Source organism: Schistosoma haematobium, chromosome 3 (assembly GCF_000699445.3).
Source record: "Schistosoma haematobium chromosome 3, whole genome shotgun sequence".
In the NCBI taxonomy this organism is placed as follows: Eukaryota; Metazoa; Platyhelminthes; class Trematoda; order Strigeidida; family Schistosomatidae; genus Schistosoma; species Schistosoma haematobium.
Genome location: NC_067198.1, coordinates 30,807,309 through 30,827,737, shown reverse-complemented (window position 1 = coordinate 30,827,737; position 20,429 = coordinate 30,807,309). Strand labels below are relative to the sequence as shown.

The window sequence follows — 20,429 nt, the reverse complement described above, 5'->3', positions numbered from 1 at the left end:
TTTAAACAACGTTCAAATAAATAAGGATGGATAATAAAGTCCCCCGCCTAAACGATATTCAAAAACAATGACGCACGAGTAACGTTATACCGAGTCGAGATACATGCTTAATTGAGAGGAAAGTATAGTCTCTGAACACAGTTTTTTCGTTCTGTATATTGACCCTAGCGAACAGAGTAGTATAAAGAGCATTCAATGTTCCTCTTGATAGTGTGCACTTTAACGGATACCACTATCTCTTCGTGTGAGGTCATGTACTCAACGGAACGCATTTTAGATTCTGTTCTCTTTAGGTCTTCTGTTCTCAATACACAATTCTGAGCCTAGTATAAATATGTCTGTATTGAACATAATATATACTCAGAAAATGATTTTCCAGAACATCTCAAACTGTTCCTCTTTTTGGCATATTGAATGACATTACAGATCGGTAACGTAGATCATCTATCTGGAATAATTAGGTGCCTACTCGAGAACATAAGTGTGGTGCGCTGAAACAGAAACTCTGAATTCACACCTCGCGATCAGCACCTAACGCGGATTAACCATTCTTTGTGTCAAGACCCTAGGGCTACTTTGGAGGACGTTATTACAGAAATAATTTGGTAAAAGTAGCTACAATGAAGAGAGTGCGACCACCACCAGAATGATGTCGACGACTTTTTAAAAAGTCCTCTAAGTTTGGAAACAGATCAGAATAAACAGTTGTAATTTCATTAAGCTTACGAAATATCATAACCAAAATGGGTGACATTGGATGCACTATTACTGGAATCATTTTCGTAAAGATCAAACAGATTCATTACACCTCATTATAACTGAAAATAAATCTTTCTTTGTAAAAATTTGACTTAAAATTCAAATGAAAAGATACCTGCAAGCTCATCAACAAAGATTATTCATCAAACGCCAAAAACATAGTTTGGTTAGCTATGTCAAGGGCTTTGCTTTAGTCCATGTAGACTATATCGTTTATGAGCAACTATAATACACATTCAACCGTCTCTAAAGCCTCACAATCTACTTTACCTCAGGCTCTGGTTTTCGAAGAAGGCCATAAGGTTGTGCGTCATGATTCCCTATGGTGTTCATTACTACTCTCGTCAAGCTAGTCATTCTGTGCCGTGAAGATTAACGTCTACGTCCTACTTTGTAGTTTTTAATGACCATGGAAGCCATGCGCATTGTAAATCGTGTCACTGAACAAAGTGCACTACATGTGATCCCGTTGATATCTTGATTTATACAAAGCTCCTTTTCTGAAAAAAGTAAGACTATAAATTATTCTGCGGCATTACTTCCAATATTTTCTCTTTTTGTTAATAAGAGAATCGTAGATGGAGATACAACCGCCTTAAATATTGCCAACTGTCATTTCGTCCTAGACGTCTTAAATCAAATGAGATACGTTAGTCTAACTAATTTAACTGACAGTATTATATAATTACGTTGTTAGTGATAGTCGTTCCAAAGAACTTTTCACCAATACACAGTATGTAATTTTACTACGGGCTTTTAATCACCATCAAATGAATGCACATTAACATTAGCCTCTATAAAAACATTGTCACAGTTAGTTGTAAGATTTTCAATCTACCACGGAAGATGAGGCATAGCATTGTCATAAATGGTTTCTACTTAAAAACTCATATTTAAAGCCCCTGTATATAATGCTTACATGTAGTAATATTTCAGTGCTTCTTAAGATGTTGAAGATGCCACAGGTATTTGGACTTTGACAACGCTTTAACCAGCAACACTTAATATGAATCGTATCCACTAAGTGAAATCAAAAGACAGAAACGAGGAGGTTCGAAGATATATTTGATAGGCTATCAATACATCGAGGATCATCTGACTAGCGATTGCAGGGAATGTTGAGCACGGCGTTCCTACTCCTGATCTGGTGAGGATGCATGACCGAGCGCCTTCAGCTAAGTGAATCCATTAGAATTAGTATGGTCAGCATCCGATATCGAAGACTTACAGAGCTATTTGTTTTTGGGATTTACCACTGCAATGTGCTTGGCCTGCTTGATACGTAATATAAATTTACGAAATTCCCTATTACATTAGTTTAAGTCCACTAATTATTCACCTAAAATAAACTTTTTAAAAGTTGATTCATACTTCCCTCATACACTTTTCGAGTAGGCACAAAACCCAAGACCAATAGTTTATCAAAATAAGAAAGGCCAAGTAAGTAAATATATGCTTCTTAGGCGAAAGAATCAGAAGAATATGAAAATATACATTATGTTTCATGGGATATATTCGAAAACTTTTGGTGACTTGCGCTGTTTCCGTTATTTTTCTTGTCATAAACAAATTGATGTTATAAAATATAGAATTTAAGTTAAATTACACTACTACAACTAATATTCTATCATGGTTGTACTGCATTGTACCATCACCTTAAATGTTTTGGGGACCTCAAGCTGGATGTTGTTATCAATGATCTTTGCCTCTCAAGTCGAAGTGAAGTCTTAGAAGTTTCCAAATATCTAAATATGAGACACTAATCCGTTTGTGAGTGGTTAACAACACTATTCCTCGGCTGTTTCACCGATTATCTCTCCTAAAATAATGGATATCAACAAGTTTGATCAACGCAGCTCTTTAACACATAGCATCAGTGATCCTAACAATTTGGTGTAAATAATTAAAATAAAAGAATTAATGTCGAAAATTCACCTATGTCAATGTTGAATAAATTATCCTAATACAGTGTCTAAATTATGTATCCAGAAAGTAACGTCAGAGCACTTCCTTTTTCATACTTCTGATAAAAAATCTTTCTACAATAAAGGCTGTTATAGCAACTGCCTGAAAACCGGTCACAAGAAACAGTGAAAAAAATGAAACAGCTTTTCTGTTTTATAAATTTAATGAAACGTGAAGCATATACTGTAAGATCCAAACTAAGGTTTCGATTGATGAACAGCTTATTAGGTGCGATAGATACGCGCCCTTGCCCGTTTGAAAACAAAACAAAGTAATTGGGTAAAAAGACCGTTCTATATTTCATCATAAATTTAAATGGACATTATTACGTTGTAGTGACTCACATTTATCACGAGAACACGACTGGTTTAATAAAAACAATTATTATTATAACCAACTGTACCAGTGTTTGTTTTAATGTGCTTTTGTTTGACTGTGCTAATGACAGCTATTTTGTGCTTCCATTCTTATACTGACACTTCGATTGTAACTTCGCGCGAATTCGGTTACCTTCTGTAACCAAGGTTGTATCCTGGCACGATCTCGGTATCCTTTCGATGCCACGAGATCGCCAGCAAATATAACTCGACTTGGTCCATTAATTGCCTTCTGATAATTGACTTCTCGTAAATTTTATGGTTTTCTTTGGTTACGTTCAACCCTCGCCTTCTGATTTATTTGGCACGTGTTTCTTGGTAGCGGTGTTCATAGTTAATCCCAACTCGACGCCACGCTACAATTGGTGACCCGTATTTTGAAACACGCCTCTGCTTCTGGTCAAATCTTTCAAAGAAGCCAATTCGGTGAGTCTATGATTTATCTATCCACGTCTGTCGTATATTTTCATATTTAATATATAATATACTCGACATGACGGATAACGATAAGAATAGTATTAATATAATAGACTCACATGTATGTGTACCGAATCCTTGTTACTTTTTTATTCACGTGACGATGAATTCCACGCTTTATTCGAGAAATTTTCCCCTATTATTTATTCTCCTCGCTGACCCGGCTGCTTGGTACGGAATGCATACGCATACGCATTAACGTCTACCTCCCAGTATCAAATGGTTAAGTTGAACGGTTTCATTGCCAACTTAAAAGTGCTCTACGAGCACACGAGAACGACGACTGGTACGAAACCTTATCGCTCGTCCTCTTAGGTATTCGAACGAGCTTGAAGGCAGATATACAATGTTCCTCCGCTGAAATGGTATACGGCACGATATTGCGTCTGCCCGGAGAATTCTTCACATCACGGAGCAGACCTAATTTCGCTAAATCAGACTACGTCCATCGACTGTCTGCATTTATGCGAACGCTGCCTCCGGTGTCAACTCGAATACAACATCGACAGGTCGCTCTCCCTCGAGAGTTATCCACCTGTTCACATGTTTTCATACGAGTAGATTCGGTACGCAAACCTTTGCAACAACCTTACGAAGGCCCTTTTCGCGTGATCGCTCGTCACGAAAAGACCTTCAAGGTTGATCGACACGGCCGCGTCGAGATCGTCAGCATTGATCGTCTCAAACCAGCACACGTCGATGACAGTGCCCTATCTGATAACCTGAGATTCAATGCTAGACCAAGCAAACCTACTAGCGGGATCCTCAAACCATCTTCAGGTCCCACGCTAGATACACCTGAGACCTCACTGTCACGTCCCAGTCAACAGCACGCGTCATCTGCACCGTCTACGGACGAGACGACAGTCTCACGTCCAGATCAGCAGACCACGCCGCCCTTGACTTCGGATGAGATTGCAGGCTCACGCGATGCGAACGAGACTGCCGTCTCACGTTCCGGTCGCCGAGTACGTTTACCCGTACGCTTCCTCGACTAGTCGCACAGTCGACAACCGATACGGTGTAGGAATATTCCTATGCTACTTGCATGCTACACTCTTCTCTTTTTTTGATTTTCTTTTTGTTTCCTGAGCCCACGCCCTCGACCATCTCCGTTTGGTTCCGTCGACTTCAGTCAACTTTGGCGAAAGCTGGATTGGCCACCCACGCTCTTGTCAACGCACTCAGTCGATATATTGGTTTCGAATGCTTGGCATACGCTTGGTCTCGAACTCGGTCGTTATGGTCGCTTCTGGTTCATCGGCTCAACGTGGTTTCGTCCTACGTCTGCAGCGTTTCTGGTGCGCACTCCTACGAACGCCCTCTTCAGATTCTGGATACAAACCACTCTGGTGTAGCATGCCAACTCAAGCAATAAATACAACACATCGCTCCTGGTACCGTTCTCCGAAAACGACCTTCGTTGGCAACTCGACGACCAACGATCGCTTTCCTGTTCGCCAATTCTTCCGTCCTACAATCGCTCGTAAGCCGATCAGTCCCACGATTCAAACCGCTATTTATCGAAAGTGTAAACCCTTTCTAGCGGGGGCTCCTGTAGTGACTCACATTTATCACGAGAACACGACTGGTTTAATAAAAACAATTATTATTATAACCAACTGTACCAGTGTTTGTTTTAATGTGCTTTTGTTTGACTGTGCTAATGACAGCTATTTTGTGCTTCCATTCTTATACTGACACTTCGATTGTAACTTCGCGCGAATTCGGTTACCTTCTGTAACCAAGGTTGTATCCTGGCACGATCTCGGTATCCTTTCGATGCCACGAGATCGCCAGCAAATATAACTCGACTTGGTCCATTAATTGCCTTCTGATAATTGACTTCTCGTAAATTTTATGGTTTTCTTTGGTTACGTTCAACCCTCGCCTTCTGATTTATTTGGCACGTGTTTCTTGGTAGCGGTGTTCATAGTTAATCCCAACTCGACGCCACGCTACAATTGGTGACCCGTATTTTGGAACACGCCTCTGCTTCTGGTCAAATCTTCCAAAGAAGCCAATTCGGTGAGTCTATGATTTATCTATCCACGTCTGTCGTATATTTTCATATTTAATATATAATATACTCGACATGACGGATAACGATAAGAATAGTATTAATATAATAGACTCACATGTATGTGTACCGAATCCTTGTTACTTTTTTATTCGCGTGACGATGAATTCCACGCTTTATTCGAGAAATTTTCCCCTATTATTTATTCTCCTCGCTGACCCGGCTGCTTGGTACGGAATGCATACGCATACGCATTAACGTCTACCTCCCAGTATCAAATGGTTAAGTTGAACGGTTTCATTGCCAACTTAAAAGTGCTCTACGAGCACACGAGAACGACGACTGGTACGAAACCTTATCGCTCGTCCTCTTAGGTATTCGAACGAGCTTGAAGGCAGATATACAATGTTCCTCCGCTGAAATGGTATACGGCACGATATTGCGTCTGCCCGGAGAATTCTTCACATCACGGAGCAGACCTAATTTCGCTAAATCAGACTACGTCCATCGACTGTCTGCATTTATGCGAACGCTGCCTCCGGTGTCAACTCGAATACAACATCGACAGGTCGCTCTCCCTCGAGAGTTATCCACCTGTTCACATGTTTTCATACGAGTAGATTCGGTACGCAAACCTTTGCAACAACCTTACGAAGGCCCTTTTCGCGTGATCGCTCGTCACGAAAAGACCTTCAAGGTTGATCGACACGGCCGCGTCGAGATCGTCAGCATTGATCGTCTCAAACCAGCACACGTCGATGACAGTGCCCTATCTGATAACCTGAGATTCAATGCTAGACCAAGCAAACCTACTAGCGGGATCCTCAAACCATCTTCAGGTCCCACGCTAGATACACCTGAGACCTCACTGTCACGTCCCAGTCAACAGCACGCGTCATCTGCACCGTCTACGGACGAGACGACAGTCTCACGTCCAGATCAGCAGACCACGCCGCCCTTGACTTCGGATGAGATTGCAGGCTCACGCGATGCGAACGAGACTGCCGTCTCACGTTCCGGTCGCCGAGTACGTTTACCCGTACGCTTCCTCGACTAGTCGCACAGTCGACAACCGATACGGTGTAGGAATATTCCTATGCTACTTGCATGCTACACTTCTCTTTTTTTGATTTTCTTTTTGTTTCCTGAGCCCACGCCCTCGACCATCTCCGTTTGGTTCCGTCGACTTCAGTCAACTTTGGCGAAAGCTGGATTGGCCACCCACGCTCTTGTCAACGCACTCAGTCGATATATTGGTTTCGAATGCTTGGCATACGCTTGGTCTCGAACTCGGTCGTTATGGTCGCTTCTGGTTCATCGGCTCAACGTGGTTTCGTCCTACGTCTGCAGCGTTTCTGGTGCGCACTCCTACGAACGCCCTCTTCAGATTCTGGATACAAACCACTCTGGTGTAGCATGCCAACTCAAGCAATAAATACAACACATCGCTCCTGGTACCGTTCTCCGAAAACGACCTTCGTTGGCAACTCGACGATCAACGATCGCTTTCCTGTTCGCCAATTCTTCCGTCCTACAATCGCTCGTAAGCCGATCAGTCCCACGATTCAAACCGCTATTTATCGAAAGTGTAAACCCTTTCTAGCGGGGGCTCCTGTAGTGACTCACATTTATCACGAGAACACGACTGGTTTAATAAAAACAATTATTATTATAACCAACTGTACCAGTGTTTGTTTTAATGTGCTTTTGTTTGACTGTGCTAATGACAGCTATTTTGTGCTTCCATTCTTATACTGACACTTCGATTGTAACTTCGCGCGAATTCGGTTACCTTCTGTAACCAAGGTTGTATCCTGGCACGATCTCGGTATCCTTTCGATGCCACGAGATCGCCAGCAAATATAACTCGACTTGGTCCATTAATTGCCTTCTGATAATTGACTTCTCGTAAATTTTATGGTTTTCTTTGGTTACGTTCAACCCTCGCCTTCTGATTTATTTGGCACGTGTTTCTTGGTAGCGGTGTTCATAGTTAATCCCAACTCGACGCCACGCTACAATTGGTGACCCGTATTTTGGAACACGCCTCTGCTTCTGGTCAAATCTTCCAAAGAAGCCAATTCGGTGAGTCTATGATTTATCTATCCACGTCTGTCGTATATTTTCATATTTAATATATAATATACTCGACATGACGGATAACGATAAGAATAGTATTAATATAATAGACTCACATGTATGTGTACCGAATCCTTGTTACTTTTTATTCGCGTGACGATGAATTCCACGCTTTATTCGAGAAATTTTCCCCTATTATTTATTCTCCTCGCTGACCCGGCTGCTTGGTACGGAATGCATACGCATACGCATTAACGTCTACCTCCCAGTATCAAATGGTTAAGTTGAACGGTTTCATTGCCAACTTAAAAGTGCTCTACGAGCACACGAGAACGACGACTGGTACGAAACCTTATCGCTCGTCCTCTTAGGTATTCGAACGAGCTTGAAGGCAGATATACAATGTTCCTCCGCTGAAATAGTATACGGCACGATATTGCGTCTGCCCGGAGAATTCTTCACATCACGGAGCAGACCTAATTTCGCTAAATCAGACTACGTCCATCGACTGTCTGCATTTATGCGAACGCTGCCTCCGGTGTCAACTCGAATACAACATCGACAGGTCGCTCTCCCTCGAGAGTTATCCACCTGTTCACATGTTTTCATACGAGTAGATTCGGTACGCAAACCTTTGCAACAACCTTACGAAGGCCCTTTTCGCGTGATCGCTCGTCACGAAAAGACCTTCAAGGTTGATCGACACGGCCGCGTCGAGATCGTCAGCATTGATCGTCTCAAACCAGCACACGTCGATGACAGTGCCCTATCTGATAACCTGAGATTCAATGCTAGACCAAGCAAACCTACTAGCGGGATCCTCAAACCATCTTCAGGTCCCACGCTAGATACACCTGAGACCTCACTCTCACGTCCCAGTCAACAGCACGCGTCATCTGCACCGTCTACGGACGAGACGACAGTCTCACGTCCAGATCAGCAGACCACGCCGCCCTTGACTTCGGATGAGATTGCAGGCTCACGCGATGCGAACGAGACTGCCGTCTCACGTTCCGGTCGCCGAGTACGTTTACCCGTACGCTTCCTCGACTAGTCGCACAGTCGACAACCGATACGGTGTAGGAATATTCCTATGCTACTTGCATGCTACACTCTTCTCTTTTTTGATTTTCTTTTTGTTTCCTGAGCCCACGCCTCGACCATCTCCGTTTGGTTCCGTCGACTTCAGTCAACTTTGGCGAAAGCTGGATTGGCCACCCACGCTCTTGTCAACGCACTCAGTCGATATATTGGTTTCGAATGCTTGGCATACGCTTGGTCTCGAACTCGGTCGTTATGGTCGCTTCTGGTTCATCGGCTCAACGTGGTTTCGTCCTACGTCTGCAGCGTTTCTGGTGCGCACTCCTACGAACGCCCTCTTCAGATTCTGGATACAAACCACTCTGGTGTAGCATGCCAACTCAAGCAATAAATACAACACATCGCTCCTGGTACCGTTCTCCGAAAACGACCTTCGTTGGCAACTCGACGATCAACGATCGCTTTCCTGTTCGCCAATTCTTCCGTCCTACAATCGCTCGTAAGCCGATCAGTCCCACGATTCAAACCGCTATTTATCGAAAGTGTAAACCCTTTCTAGCGGGGGCTCCTGTAGTGACTCACATTTATCACGAGAACACGACTGGTTTAATAAAAACAATTATTATTATAACCAACTGTACCAGTGTTTGTTTTAATGTGCTTTTGTTTGACTGTGCTAATGACAGCTATTTTGTGCTTCCATTCTTATACTGACACTTCGATTGTAACTTCGCGCGAATTCGGTTACCTTCTGTAACCAAGGTTGTATCCTGGCACGATCTCGGTATCCTTTCGATGCCACGAGATCGCCAGCAAATATAACTCGACTTGGTCCATTAATTGCCTTCTGATAATTGACTTCTCGTAAATTTTATGGTTTTCTTTGGTTACGTTCAACCCTCGCCTTCTGATTTATTTGGCACGTGTTTCTTGGTAGCGGTGTTCATAGTTAATCCCAACTCGACGCCACGCTACAATTGGTGACCCGTATTTTGAAACACGCCTCTGCTTCTGGTCAAATCTTCCAAAGAAGCCAATTCGGTGAGTCTATGATTTATCTATCCACGTCTGTCGTATATTTTCATATTTAATATATAATATACTCGACATGACGGATAACGATAAGAATAGTATTAATATAATAGACTCACATGTATGTGTACCGAATCCTTGTTACTTTTTATTCGCGTGACGATGAATTCCACGCTTTATTCGAGAAATTTTCCCCTATTATTTATTCTCCTCGCTGACCCGGCTGCTTGGTACGGAATGCATACGCATACGCATTAACGTCTACCTCCCAGTATCAAATGGTTAAGTTGAACGGTTTCATTGCCAACTTAAAAGTGCTCTACGAGCACACGAGAACGACGACTGGTACGAAACCTTATCGCTCGTCCTCTTAGGTATTCGAACGAGCTTGAAGGCAGATATACAATGTTCCTCCGCTGAAATAGTATACGGCACGATATTGCGTCTGCCCGGAGAATTCTTCACATCACGGAGCAGACCTAATTTCGCTAAATCAGACTACGTCCATCGACTGTCTGCATTTATGCGAACGCTGCCTCCGGTGTCAACTCGAATACAACATCGACAGGTCGCTCTCCCTCGAGAGTTATCCACCTGTTCACATGTTTTCATACGAGTAGATTCGGTACGCAAACCTTTGCAACAACCTTACGAAGGCCCTTTTCGCGTGATCGCTCGTCACGAAAAGACCTTCAAGGTTGATCGACACGGCCGCGTCGAGATCGTCAGCATTGATCGTCTCAAACCAGCACACGTCGATGACAGTGCCCTATCTGATAACCTGAGATTCAATGCTAGACCAAGCAAACCTACTAGCGGGATCCTCAAACCATCTTCAGGTCCCACGCTAGATACACCTGAGACCTCACTCTCACGTCCCAGTCAACAGCACGCGTCATCTGCACCGTCTACGGACGAGACGACAGTCTCACGTCCAGATCAGCAGACCACGCCGCCCTTGACTTCGGATGAGATTGCAGGCTCACGCGATGCGAACGAGACTGCCGTCTCACGTTCCGGTCGCCGAGTACGTTTACCCGTACGCTTCCTCGACTAGTCGCACAGTCGACAACCGATACGGTGTAGGAATATTCCTATGCTACTTGCATGCTACACTCTTCTCTTTTTTTGATTTTCTTTTTGTTTCCTGAGCCCACGCCCTCGACCATCTCCGTTTGGTTCCGTCGACTTCAGTCAACTTTGGCGAAAGCTGGATTGGCCACCCACGCTCTTGTCAACGCACTCAGTCGATATATTGGTTTCGAATGCTTGGCATACGCTTGGTCTCGAACTCGGTCGTTATGGTCGCTTCTGGTTCATCGGCTCAACGTGGTTTCGTCCTACGTCTGCAGCGTTTCTGGTGCGCACTCCTACGAACGCCCTCTTCAGATTCTGGATACAAACCACTCTGGTGTAGCATGCCAACTCAAGCAATAAATACAACACATCGCTCCTGGTACCGTTCTCCGAAAACGACCTTCGTTGGCAACTCGACGATCAACGATCGCTTTCCTGTTCGCCAATTCTTCCGTCCTACAATCGCTCGTAAGCCGATCAGTCCCACGATTCAAACCGCTATTTATCGAAAGTGTAAACCCTTTCTAGCGGGGGCTCCTGTAGTGACTCACATTTATCACGAGAACACGACTGGTTTAATAAAAACAATTATTATTATAACCAACTGTACCAGTGTTTGTTTTAATGTGCTTTTGTTTGACTGTGCTAATGACAGCTATTTTGTGCTTCCATTCTTATACTGACACTTCGATTGTAACTTCGCGCGAATTCGGTTACCTTCTGTAACCAAGGTTGTATCCTGGCACGATCTCGGTATCCTTTCGATGCCACGAGATCGCCAGCAAATATAACTCGACTTGGTCCATTAATTGCCTTCTGATAATTGACTTCTCGTAAATTTTATGGTTTTCTTTGGTTACGTTCAACCCTCGCCTTCTGATTTATTTGGCACGTGTTTCTTGGTAGCGGTGTTCATAGTTAATCCCAACTCGACGCCACGCTACAATTGGTGACCCGTATTTTGAAACACGCCTCTGCTTCTGGTCAAATCTTCCAAAGAAGCCAATTCGGTGAGTCTATGATTTATCTATCCACGTCTGTCGTATATTTTCATATTTAATATATAATATACTCGACATGACGGATAACGATAAGAATAGTATTAATATAATAGACTCACATGTATGTGTACCGAATCCTTGTTACTTTTTATTCGCGTGACGATGAATTCCACGCTTTATTCGAGAAATTTTCCCCTATTATTTATTCTCCTCGCTGACCCGGCTGCTTGGTACGGAATGCATACGCATACGCATTAACGTCTACCTCCCAGTATCAAATGGTTAAGTTGAACGGTTTCATTGCCAACTTAAAAGTGCTCTACGAGCACACGAGAACGACGACTGGTACGAAACCTTATCGCTCGTCCTCTTAGGTATTCGAACGAGCTTGAAGGCAGATATACAATGTTCCTCCGCTGAAATGGTATACGGCACGATATTGCGTCTGCCCGGAGAATTCTTCACATCACGGAGCAGACCTAATTTCGCTAAATCAGACTACGTCCATCGACTGTCTGCATTTATGCGAACGCTGCCTCCGGTGTCAACTCGAATACAACATCGACAGGTCGCTCTCCCTCGAGAGTTATCCACCTGTTCACATGTTTTCATACGAGTAGATTCGGTACGCAAACCTTTGCAACAACCTTACGAAGGCCCTTTTCGCGTGATCGCTCGTCACGAAAAGACCTTCAAGGTTGATCGACACGGCCGCGTCGAGATCGTCAGCATTGATCGTCTCAAACCAGCACACGTCGATGACAGTGCCCTATCTGATAACCTGAGATTCAATGCTAGACCAAGCAAACCTACTAGCGGGATCCTCAAACCATCTTCAGGTCCCACGCTAGATACACCTGAGACCTCACTCTCACGTCCCAGTCAACAGCACGCGTCATCTGCACCGTCTACGGACGAGACGACAGTCTCACGTCCAGATCAGCAGACCACGCCGCCCTTGACTTCGGATGAGATTGCAGGCTCACGCGATGCGAACGAGACTGCCGTCTCACGTTCCGGTCGCCGAGTACGTTTACCCGTACGCTTCCTCGACTAGTCGCACAGTCGACAACCGATACGGTGTAGGAATATTCCTATGCTACTTGCATGCTACACTCTTCTCTTTTTTGATTTTCTTTTTGTTTCCTGAGCCCACGCCCTCGACCATCTCCGTTTGGTTCCGTCGACTTCAGTCAACTTTGGCGAAAGCTGGATTGGCCACCCACGCTCTTGTCAACGCACTCAGTCGATATATTGGTTTCGAATGCTTGGCATACGCTTGGTCTCGAACTCGGTCGTTATGGTCGCTTCTGGTTCATCGGCTCAACGTGGTTTCGTCCTACGTCTGCAGCGTTTCTGGTGCGCACTCCTACGAACGCCCTCTTCAGATACTGGATACAAACCACTCTGGTGTAGCATGCCAACTCAAGCAATAAATACAACACATCGCTCCTGGTACCGTTCTCCGAAAACGACCTTCGTTGGCAACTCGACGATCAACGATCGCTTTCCTGTTCGCCAATTCTTCCGTCCTACAATCGCTCGTAAGCCGATCAGTCCCACGATTCAAACCTCTATTTATCGAAAGTGTAAACCCTTTCTAGCGGGGGCTCCTGTAGTGACTCACATTTATCACGAGAACACGACTGGTTTAATAAAAACAATTATTATTATAACCAACTGTACCAGTGTTTGTTTTAATGTGCTTTTGTTTGACTGTGCTAATGACAGCTATTTTGTGCTTCCATTCTTATACTGACACTTCGATTGTAACTTCGCGCGAATTCGGTTACCTTCTGTAACCAAGGTTGTATCCTGGCACGATCTCGGTATCCTTTCGATGCCACGAGATCGCCAGCAAATATAACTCGACTTGGTCCATTAATTGCCTTCTGATAATTGACTTCTCGTAAATTTTATGGTTTTCTTTGGTTACGTTCAACCCTCGCCTTCTGATTTATTTGGCACGTGTTTCTTGGTAGCGGTGTTCATAGTTAATCCCAACTCGACGCCACGCTACAATTGGTGACCCGTATTTTGAAACACGCCTCTGCTTCTGGTCAAATCTTCCAAAGAAGCCAATTCGGTGAGTCTATGATTTATCTATCCACGTCTGTCGTATATTTTCATATTTAATATATAATATACTCGACATGACGGATAACGATAAGAATAGTATTAATATAATAGACTCACATGTATGTGTACCGAATCCTTGTTACTTTTTATTCGCGTGACGATGAATTCCACGCTTTATTCGAGAAATTTTCCCCTATTATTTATTCTCCTCGCTGACCCGGCTGCTTGGTACGGAATGCATACGCATACGCATTAACGTCTACCTCCCAGTATCAAATGGTTAAGTTGAACGGTTTCATTGCCAACTTAAAAGTGCTCTACGAGCACACGAGAACGACGACTGGTACGAAACCTTATCGCTCGTCCTCTTAGGTATTCGAACGAGCTTGAAGGCAGATATACAATGTTCCTCCGCTGAAATGGTATACGGCACGATATTGCGTCTGCCCGGAGAATTCTTCACATCACGGAGCAGACCTAATTTCGCTAAATCAGACTACGTCCATCGACTGTCTGCATTTATGCGAACGCTGCCTCCGGTGTCAACTCGAATACAACATCGACAGGTCGCTCTCCCTCGAGAGTTATCCACCTGTTCACATGTTTTCATACGAGTAGATTCGGTACGCAAACCTTTGCAACAACCTTACGAAGGCCCTTTTCGCGTGATCGCTCGTCACGAAAAGACCTTCAAGGTTGATCGACACGGCCGCGTCGAGATCGTCAGCATTGATCGTCTCAAACCAGCACACGTCGATGACAGTGCCCTATCTGATAACCTGAGATTCAATGCTAGACCAAGCAAACCTACTAGCGGGATCCTCAAACCATCTTCAGGTCCCACGCTAGATACACCTGAGACCTCACTCTCACGTCCCAGTCAACAGCACGCGTCATCTGCACCGTCTACGGACGAGACGACAGTCTCACGTCCAGATCAGCAGACCACGCCGCCCTTGACTTCGGATGAGATTGCAGGCTCACGCGATGCGAACGAGACTGCCGTCTCACGTTCCGGTCGCCGAGTACGTTTACCCGTACGCTTCCTCGACTAGTCGCACAGTCGACAACCGATACGGTGTAGGAATATTCCTATGCTACTTGCATGCTACACTCTTCTCTTTTTTGATTTTCTTTTTGTTTCCTGAGCCCACGCCCTCGACCATCTCCGTTTGGTTCCGTCGACTTCAGTCAACTTTGGCGAAAGCTGGATTGGCCACCCACGCTCTTGTCAACGCACTCAGTCGATATATTGGTTTCGAATGCTTGGCATACGCTTGGTCTCGAACTCGGTCGTTATGGTCGCTTCTGGTTCATCGGCTCAACGTGGTTTCGTCCTACGTCTGCAGCGTTTCTGGTGCGCACTCCTACGAACGCCCTCTTCAGATTCTGGATACAAACCACTCTGGTGTAGCATGCCAACTCAAGCAATAAATACAACACATCGCTCCTGGTACCGTTCTCCGAAAACGACCTTCGTTGGCAACTCGACGATCAACGATCGCTTTCCTGTTCGCCAATTCTTCCGTCCTACAATCGCTCGTAAGCCGATCAGTCCCACGATTCAAACCGCTATTTATCGAAAGTGTAAACCCTTTCTAGCGGGGGCTCCTGTAGTGACTCACATTTATCACGAGAACACGACTGGTTTAATAAAAACAATTATTATTATAACCAACTGTACCAGTGTTTGTTTTAATGTGCTTTTGTTTGACTGTGCTAATGACAGCTATTTTGTGCTTCCATTCTTATACTGACACTTCGATTGTAACTTCGCGCGAATTCGGTTACCTTCTGTAACCAAGGTTGTATCCTGGCACGATCTCGGTATCCTTTCGATGCCACGAGATCGCCAGCAAATATAACTCGACTTGGTCCATTAATTGCCTTCTGATAATTGACTTCTCGTAAATTTTATGGTTTTCTTTGGTTACGTTCAACCCTCGCCTTCTGATTTATTTGGCACGTGTTTCTTGGTAGCGGTGTTCATAGTTAATCCCAACTCGACGCCACGCTACAATTGGTGACCCGTATTTTGAAACACGCCTCTGCTTCTGGTCAAATCTTCCAAAGAAGCCAATTCGGTGAGTCTATGATTTATCTATCCACGTCTGTCGTATATTTTCATATTTAATATATAATATACTCGACATGACGGATAACGATAAGAATAGTATTAATATAATAGACTCACATGTATGTGTACCGAATCCTTGTTACTTTTTATTCGCGTGACGATGAATTCCACGCTTTATTCGAGAAATTTTCCCCTATTATTTATTCTCCTCGCTGACCCGGCTGCTTGGTACGGAATGCATACGCATACGCATTAACGTCTACCTCCCAGTATCAAATGGTTAAGTTGAACGGTTTCATTGCCAACTTAAAAGTGCTCTACGAGCACACGAGAACGACGACTGGTACGAAACCTTATCGCTCGTCCTCTTAGGTATTCGAACGAGCTTGAAGGCAGATATACAATGTTCCTCCGCTGAAATGGTATACGGCACGATATTGCGTCTGCCCGGAGAATTCTTCACATCACGGAGCAGACCTAATTTCGCTAAATCAGACTACGTCCATCGACTGTCTGCATTTATGCGAACGCTGCCTCCGGTGTCAACTCGAATACAACATCGACAGGTCGCTCTCCCTCGAGAGTTATCCACCTGTTCACATGTTTTCATACGAGTAGATTCGGTACGCAAACCTTTGCAACAACCTTACGAAGGCCCTTTTCGCGTGATCGCTCGTCACGAAAAGACCTTCAAGGTTGATCGACACGGCCGCGTCGAGATCGTCAGCATTGATCGTCTCAAACCAGCACACGTCGATGACAGTGCCCTATCTGATAACCTGAGATTCAATGCTAGACCAAGCAAATCTACTAGCGGGATCCTCAAACCATCTTCAGGTCCCACGCTAGATACACCTGAGACCTCACTCTCACGTCCCAGTCAACAGCACGCGTCATCTGCACCGTCTACGGACGAGACGACAGTCTCACGTCCAGATCAGCAGACCACGCCGCCCTTGACTTCGGATGAGATTGCAGGCTCACGCGATGCGAACGAGACTGCCGTCTCACGTTCCGGTCGCCGAGTACGTTTACCCGTACGCTTCCTCGACTAGTCGCACAGTCGACAACCGATACGGTGTAGGAATATTCCTATGCTACTTGCATGCTACACTCTTCTCTTTTTTGATTTTCTTTTTGTTTCCTGAGCCCACGCCCTCGACCATCTCCGTTTGGTTCCGTCGACTTCAGTCAACTTTGGCGAAAGCTGGATTGGCCACCCACGCTCTTGTCAACGCACTCAGTCGATATATTGGTTTCGAATGCTTGGCATACGCTTGGTCTCGAACTCGGTCGTTATGGTCGCTTCTGGTTCATCGGCTCAACGTGGTTTCGTCCTACGTCTGCAGCGTTTCTGGTGCGCACTCCTACGAACGCCCTCTTCAGATTCTGGATACAAACCACTCTGGTGTAGCATGCCAACTCAAGCAATAAATACAACACATCGCTCCTGGTACCGTTCTCCGAAAACGACCTTCGTTGGCAACTCGACGATCAACGATCGCTTTCCTGTTCGCCAATTCTTCCGTCCTACAATCGCTCGTAAGCCGATCAGTCCCACGATTCAAACCGCTATTTATCGAAAGTGTAAACCCTTTCTAGCGGGGGCTCCTGTAGTGACTCACATTTATCACGAGAACACGACTGGTTTAATAAAAACAATTATTATTATAACCAACTGTACCAGTGTTTGTTTTAATGTGCTTTTGTTTGACTGTGCTAATGACAGCTATTTTGTGCTTCCATTCTTATACTGACACTTCGATTGTAACTTCGCGCGAATTCGGTTACCTTCTGTAACCAAGGTTGTATCCTGGCACGATCTCGGTATCCTTTCGATGCCACGAGATCGCCAGCAAATATAACTCGACTTGGTCCATTAATTGCCTTCTGATAATTGACTTCTCGTAAATTTTATGGTTTTCTTTGGTTACGTTCAACCCTCGCCTTCTGATTTATTTGGCACGTGTTTCTTGGTAGCGGTGTTCATAGTTAATCCCAACTCGACGCCACGCTACAATTGGTGACCCGTATTTTGAAACACGCCTCTGCTTCTGGTCAAATCTTCCAAAGAAGCCAATTCGGTGAGTCTATGATTTATCTATCCACGTCTGTCGTATATTTTCATATTTAATATATAATATACTCGACATGACGGATAACGATAAGAATAGTATTAATATAATAGACTCACATGTATGTGTACCGAATCCTTGTTACTTTTTTATTCGCGTGACGATGAATTCCACGCTTTATTCGAGAAATTTTCCCCTATTATTTATTCTCCTCGCTGACCCGGCTGCTTGGTACGGAATGCATACGCATACGCATTAACGTCTACCTCCCAGTATCAAATGGTTAAGTTGAACGGTTTCATTGCCAACTTAAAAGTGCTCTACGAGCACACGAGAACGACGACTGGTACGAAACCTTATCGCTCGTCCTCTTAGGTATTCGAACGAGCTTGAAGGCAGATATACAATGTTCCTCCGCTGAAATGGTATACGGCACGATATTGCGTCTGCCCGGAGAATTCTTCACATCACGGAGCAGACCTAATTTCGCTAAATCAGACTACGTCCATCGACTGTCTGCATTTATGCGAACGCTGCCTCCGGTGTCAACTCGAATACAACATCGACAGGTCGCTCTCCCTCGAGAGTTATCCACCTGTTCACATGTTTTCATACGAGTAGATTCGGTACGCAAACCTTGCAACAACCTTACGAAGGCCCTTTTCGCGTGATCGCTCGTCACGAAAAGACCTTCAAGGTTGATCGACACGGCCGCGTCGAGATCGTCAGCATTGATCGTCTCAAACCAGCACACGTCGATGACAGTGCCCTATCTGATAACCTGAGATTCAATGCTAGACCAAGCAAACCTACTAGCGGGATCCTCAAACCATCTTCAGGTCCCACGCTAGATACACCTGAGACCTCACTCTCACGTCCCAGTCAACAGCACGCGTCATCTGCACCGTCTACGGACGAGACGACAGTCTCACGTCCAGATCAGCAGACCACGCCGCCCTTGACTTCGGATGAGATTGCAGGCTCACGCGATGCGAACGAGACTGCCGTCTCACGTTCCGGTCGCCGAGTACGTTTACCCGTACGCTTCCTCGACTAGTCGCACAGTCGACAACCGATACGGTGTAGGAATATTCCTATGCTACTTGCATGCTACACTCTTCTCTTTTTTTGATTTTCTTTTTGTTTCCTGAGCCCACGCCCTCGACCATCTCCGTTTGGTTCCGTCGACTTCAGTCAACTTTGGCGAAAGCTGGATTGGCCACCCACGCTCTTGTCAACGCACTCAGTCGATATATTGGTTTCGAATGCTTGGCATACGCTTGGTCTCGAACTCGGTCGTTATGGTCGCTTCTGGTTCATCGGCTCAACGTGGTTTCGTCCTACGTCTGCAGCGTTTCTGGTGCGCACTCCTACGAACGCCCTCTTCAGATTCTGGATACAAACCACTCTGGTGTAGCATGCCAACTCAAGCAATAAATACAACACATCGCTCCTGGTACCGTTCTCCGAAAACGACCTTCGTTGGCAACTCGACGATCAACGATCGCTTTCCTGTTCGCCAATTCTTCCGTCCTACAATCGCTCGTAAGCCGATCAGTCCCACGATTCAAACCGCTATTTATCGAAAGTGTAAACCCTTTCTAGCGGGGGCTCCTGTAGTGACTCACATTTATCACGAGAACACGACTGGTTTAATAAAAACAATTATTATTATAACCAACTGTACCAGTGTTTGTTTTAATGTGCTTTTGTTTGACTGTGCTAATGACAGCTATTTTGTGCTTCCATTCTTATACTGACACTTCGATTGTAACTTCGCGCGAATTCGGTTACCTTCTGTAACCAAGGTTGTATCCTGGCACGATCTCGGTATCCTTTCGATGCCACGAGATCGCCAGCAAATATAACTCGACTTGGTCCATTAATTGCCTTCTGATAATTGACTTCTCGTAAATTTTATGGTTTTCTTTGGTTACGTTCAACCCTCGCCTTCTGATTTATTTGGCACGTGTTTCTTGGTAGCGGTGTTCATAGTTAATCCCAACTCGACGCCACGCTACAATTGGTGACCCGTATTTTGAAACACGCCTCTGCTTCTGGTCAAATCTTCCAAAGAAGCCAATTCGGTGAGTCTATGATTTATCTATCCACGTCTGTCGTATATTTTCATATTTAATATATAATATACTCGACATGACGGATAACGATAAGAATAGTATTAATATAATAGACTCACATGTATGTGTACCGAATCCTTGTTACTTTTTTATTCGCGTGACGATGAATTCCACGCTTTATTCGAGAAATTTTCCCTATTATTTATTCTCCTCGCTGACCCGGCTGCTTGGTACGGAATGCATACGCATACGCATTAACGTCTACCTCCCAGTATCAAATGGTTAAGTTGAA

At 44.7% G+C, this 20,429-nt stretch overlaps 1 protein-coding gene across 1 annotated transcript; it reads left to right on the top strand.

The window, feature by feature from the left end:
- Positions 1 to 13,599: 13,599 nt before the first annotated feature.
- MS3_00005510 (uncharacterized protein) lies at positions 13,600 to 19,941 on the top strand. The gene has a single exon (XM_051213587.1). It carries the CDS (start codon positions 14,327 to 14,329, stop codon positions 14,960 to 14,962), a length of 636 nt encoding a protein of 211 aa, XP_051069575.1. The 5' UTR covers positions 13,600 to 14,326; the 3' UTR covers positions 14,963 to 19,941.
- Positions 19,942 to 20,429: the final 488 nt, after the last annotated feature.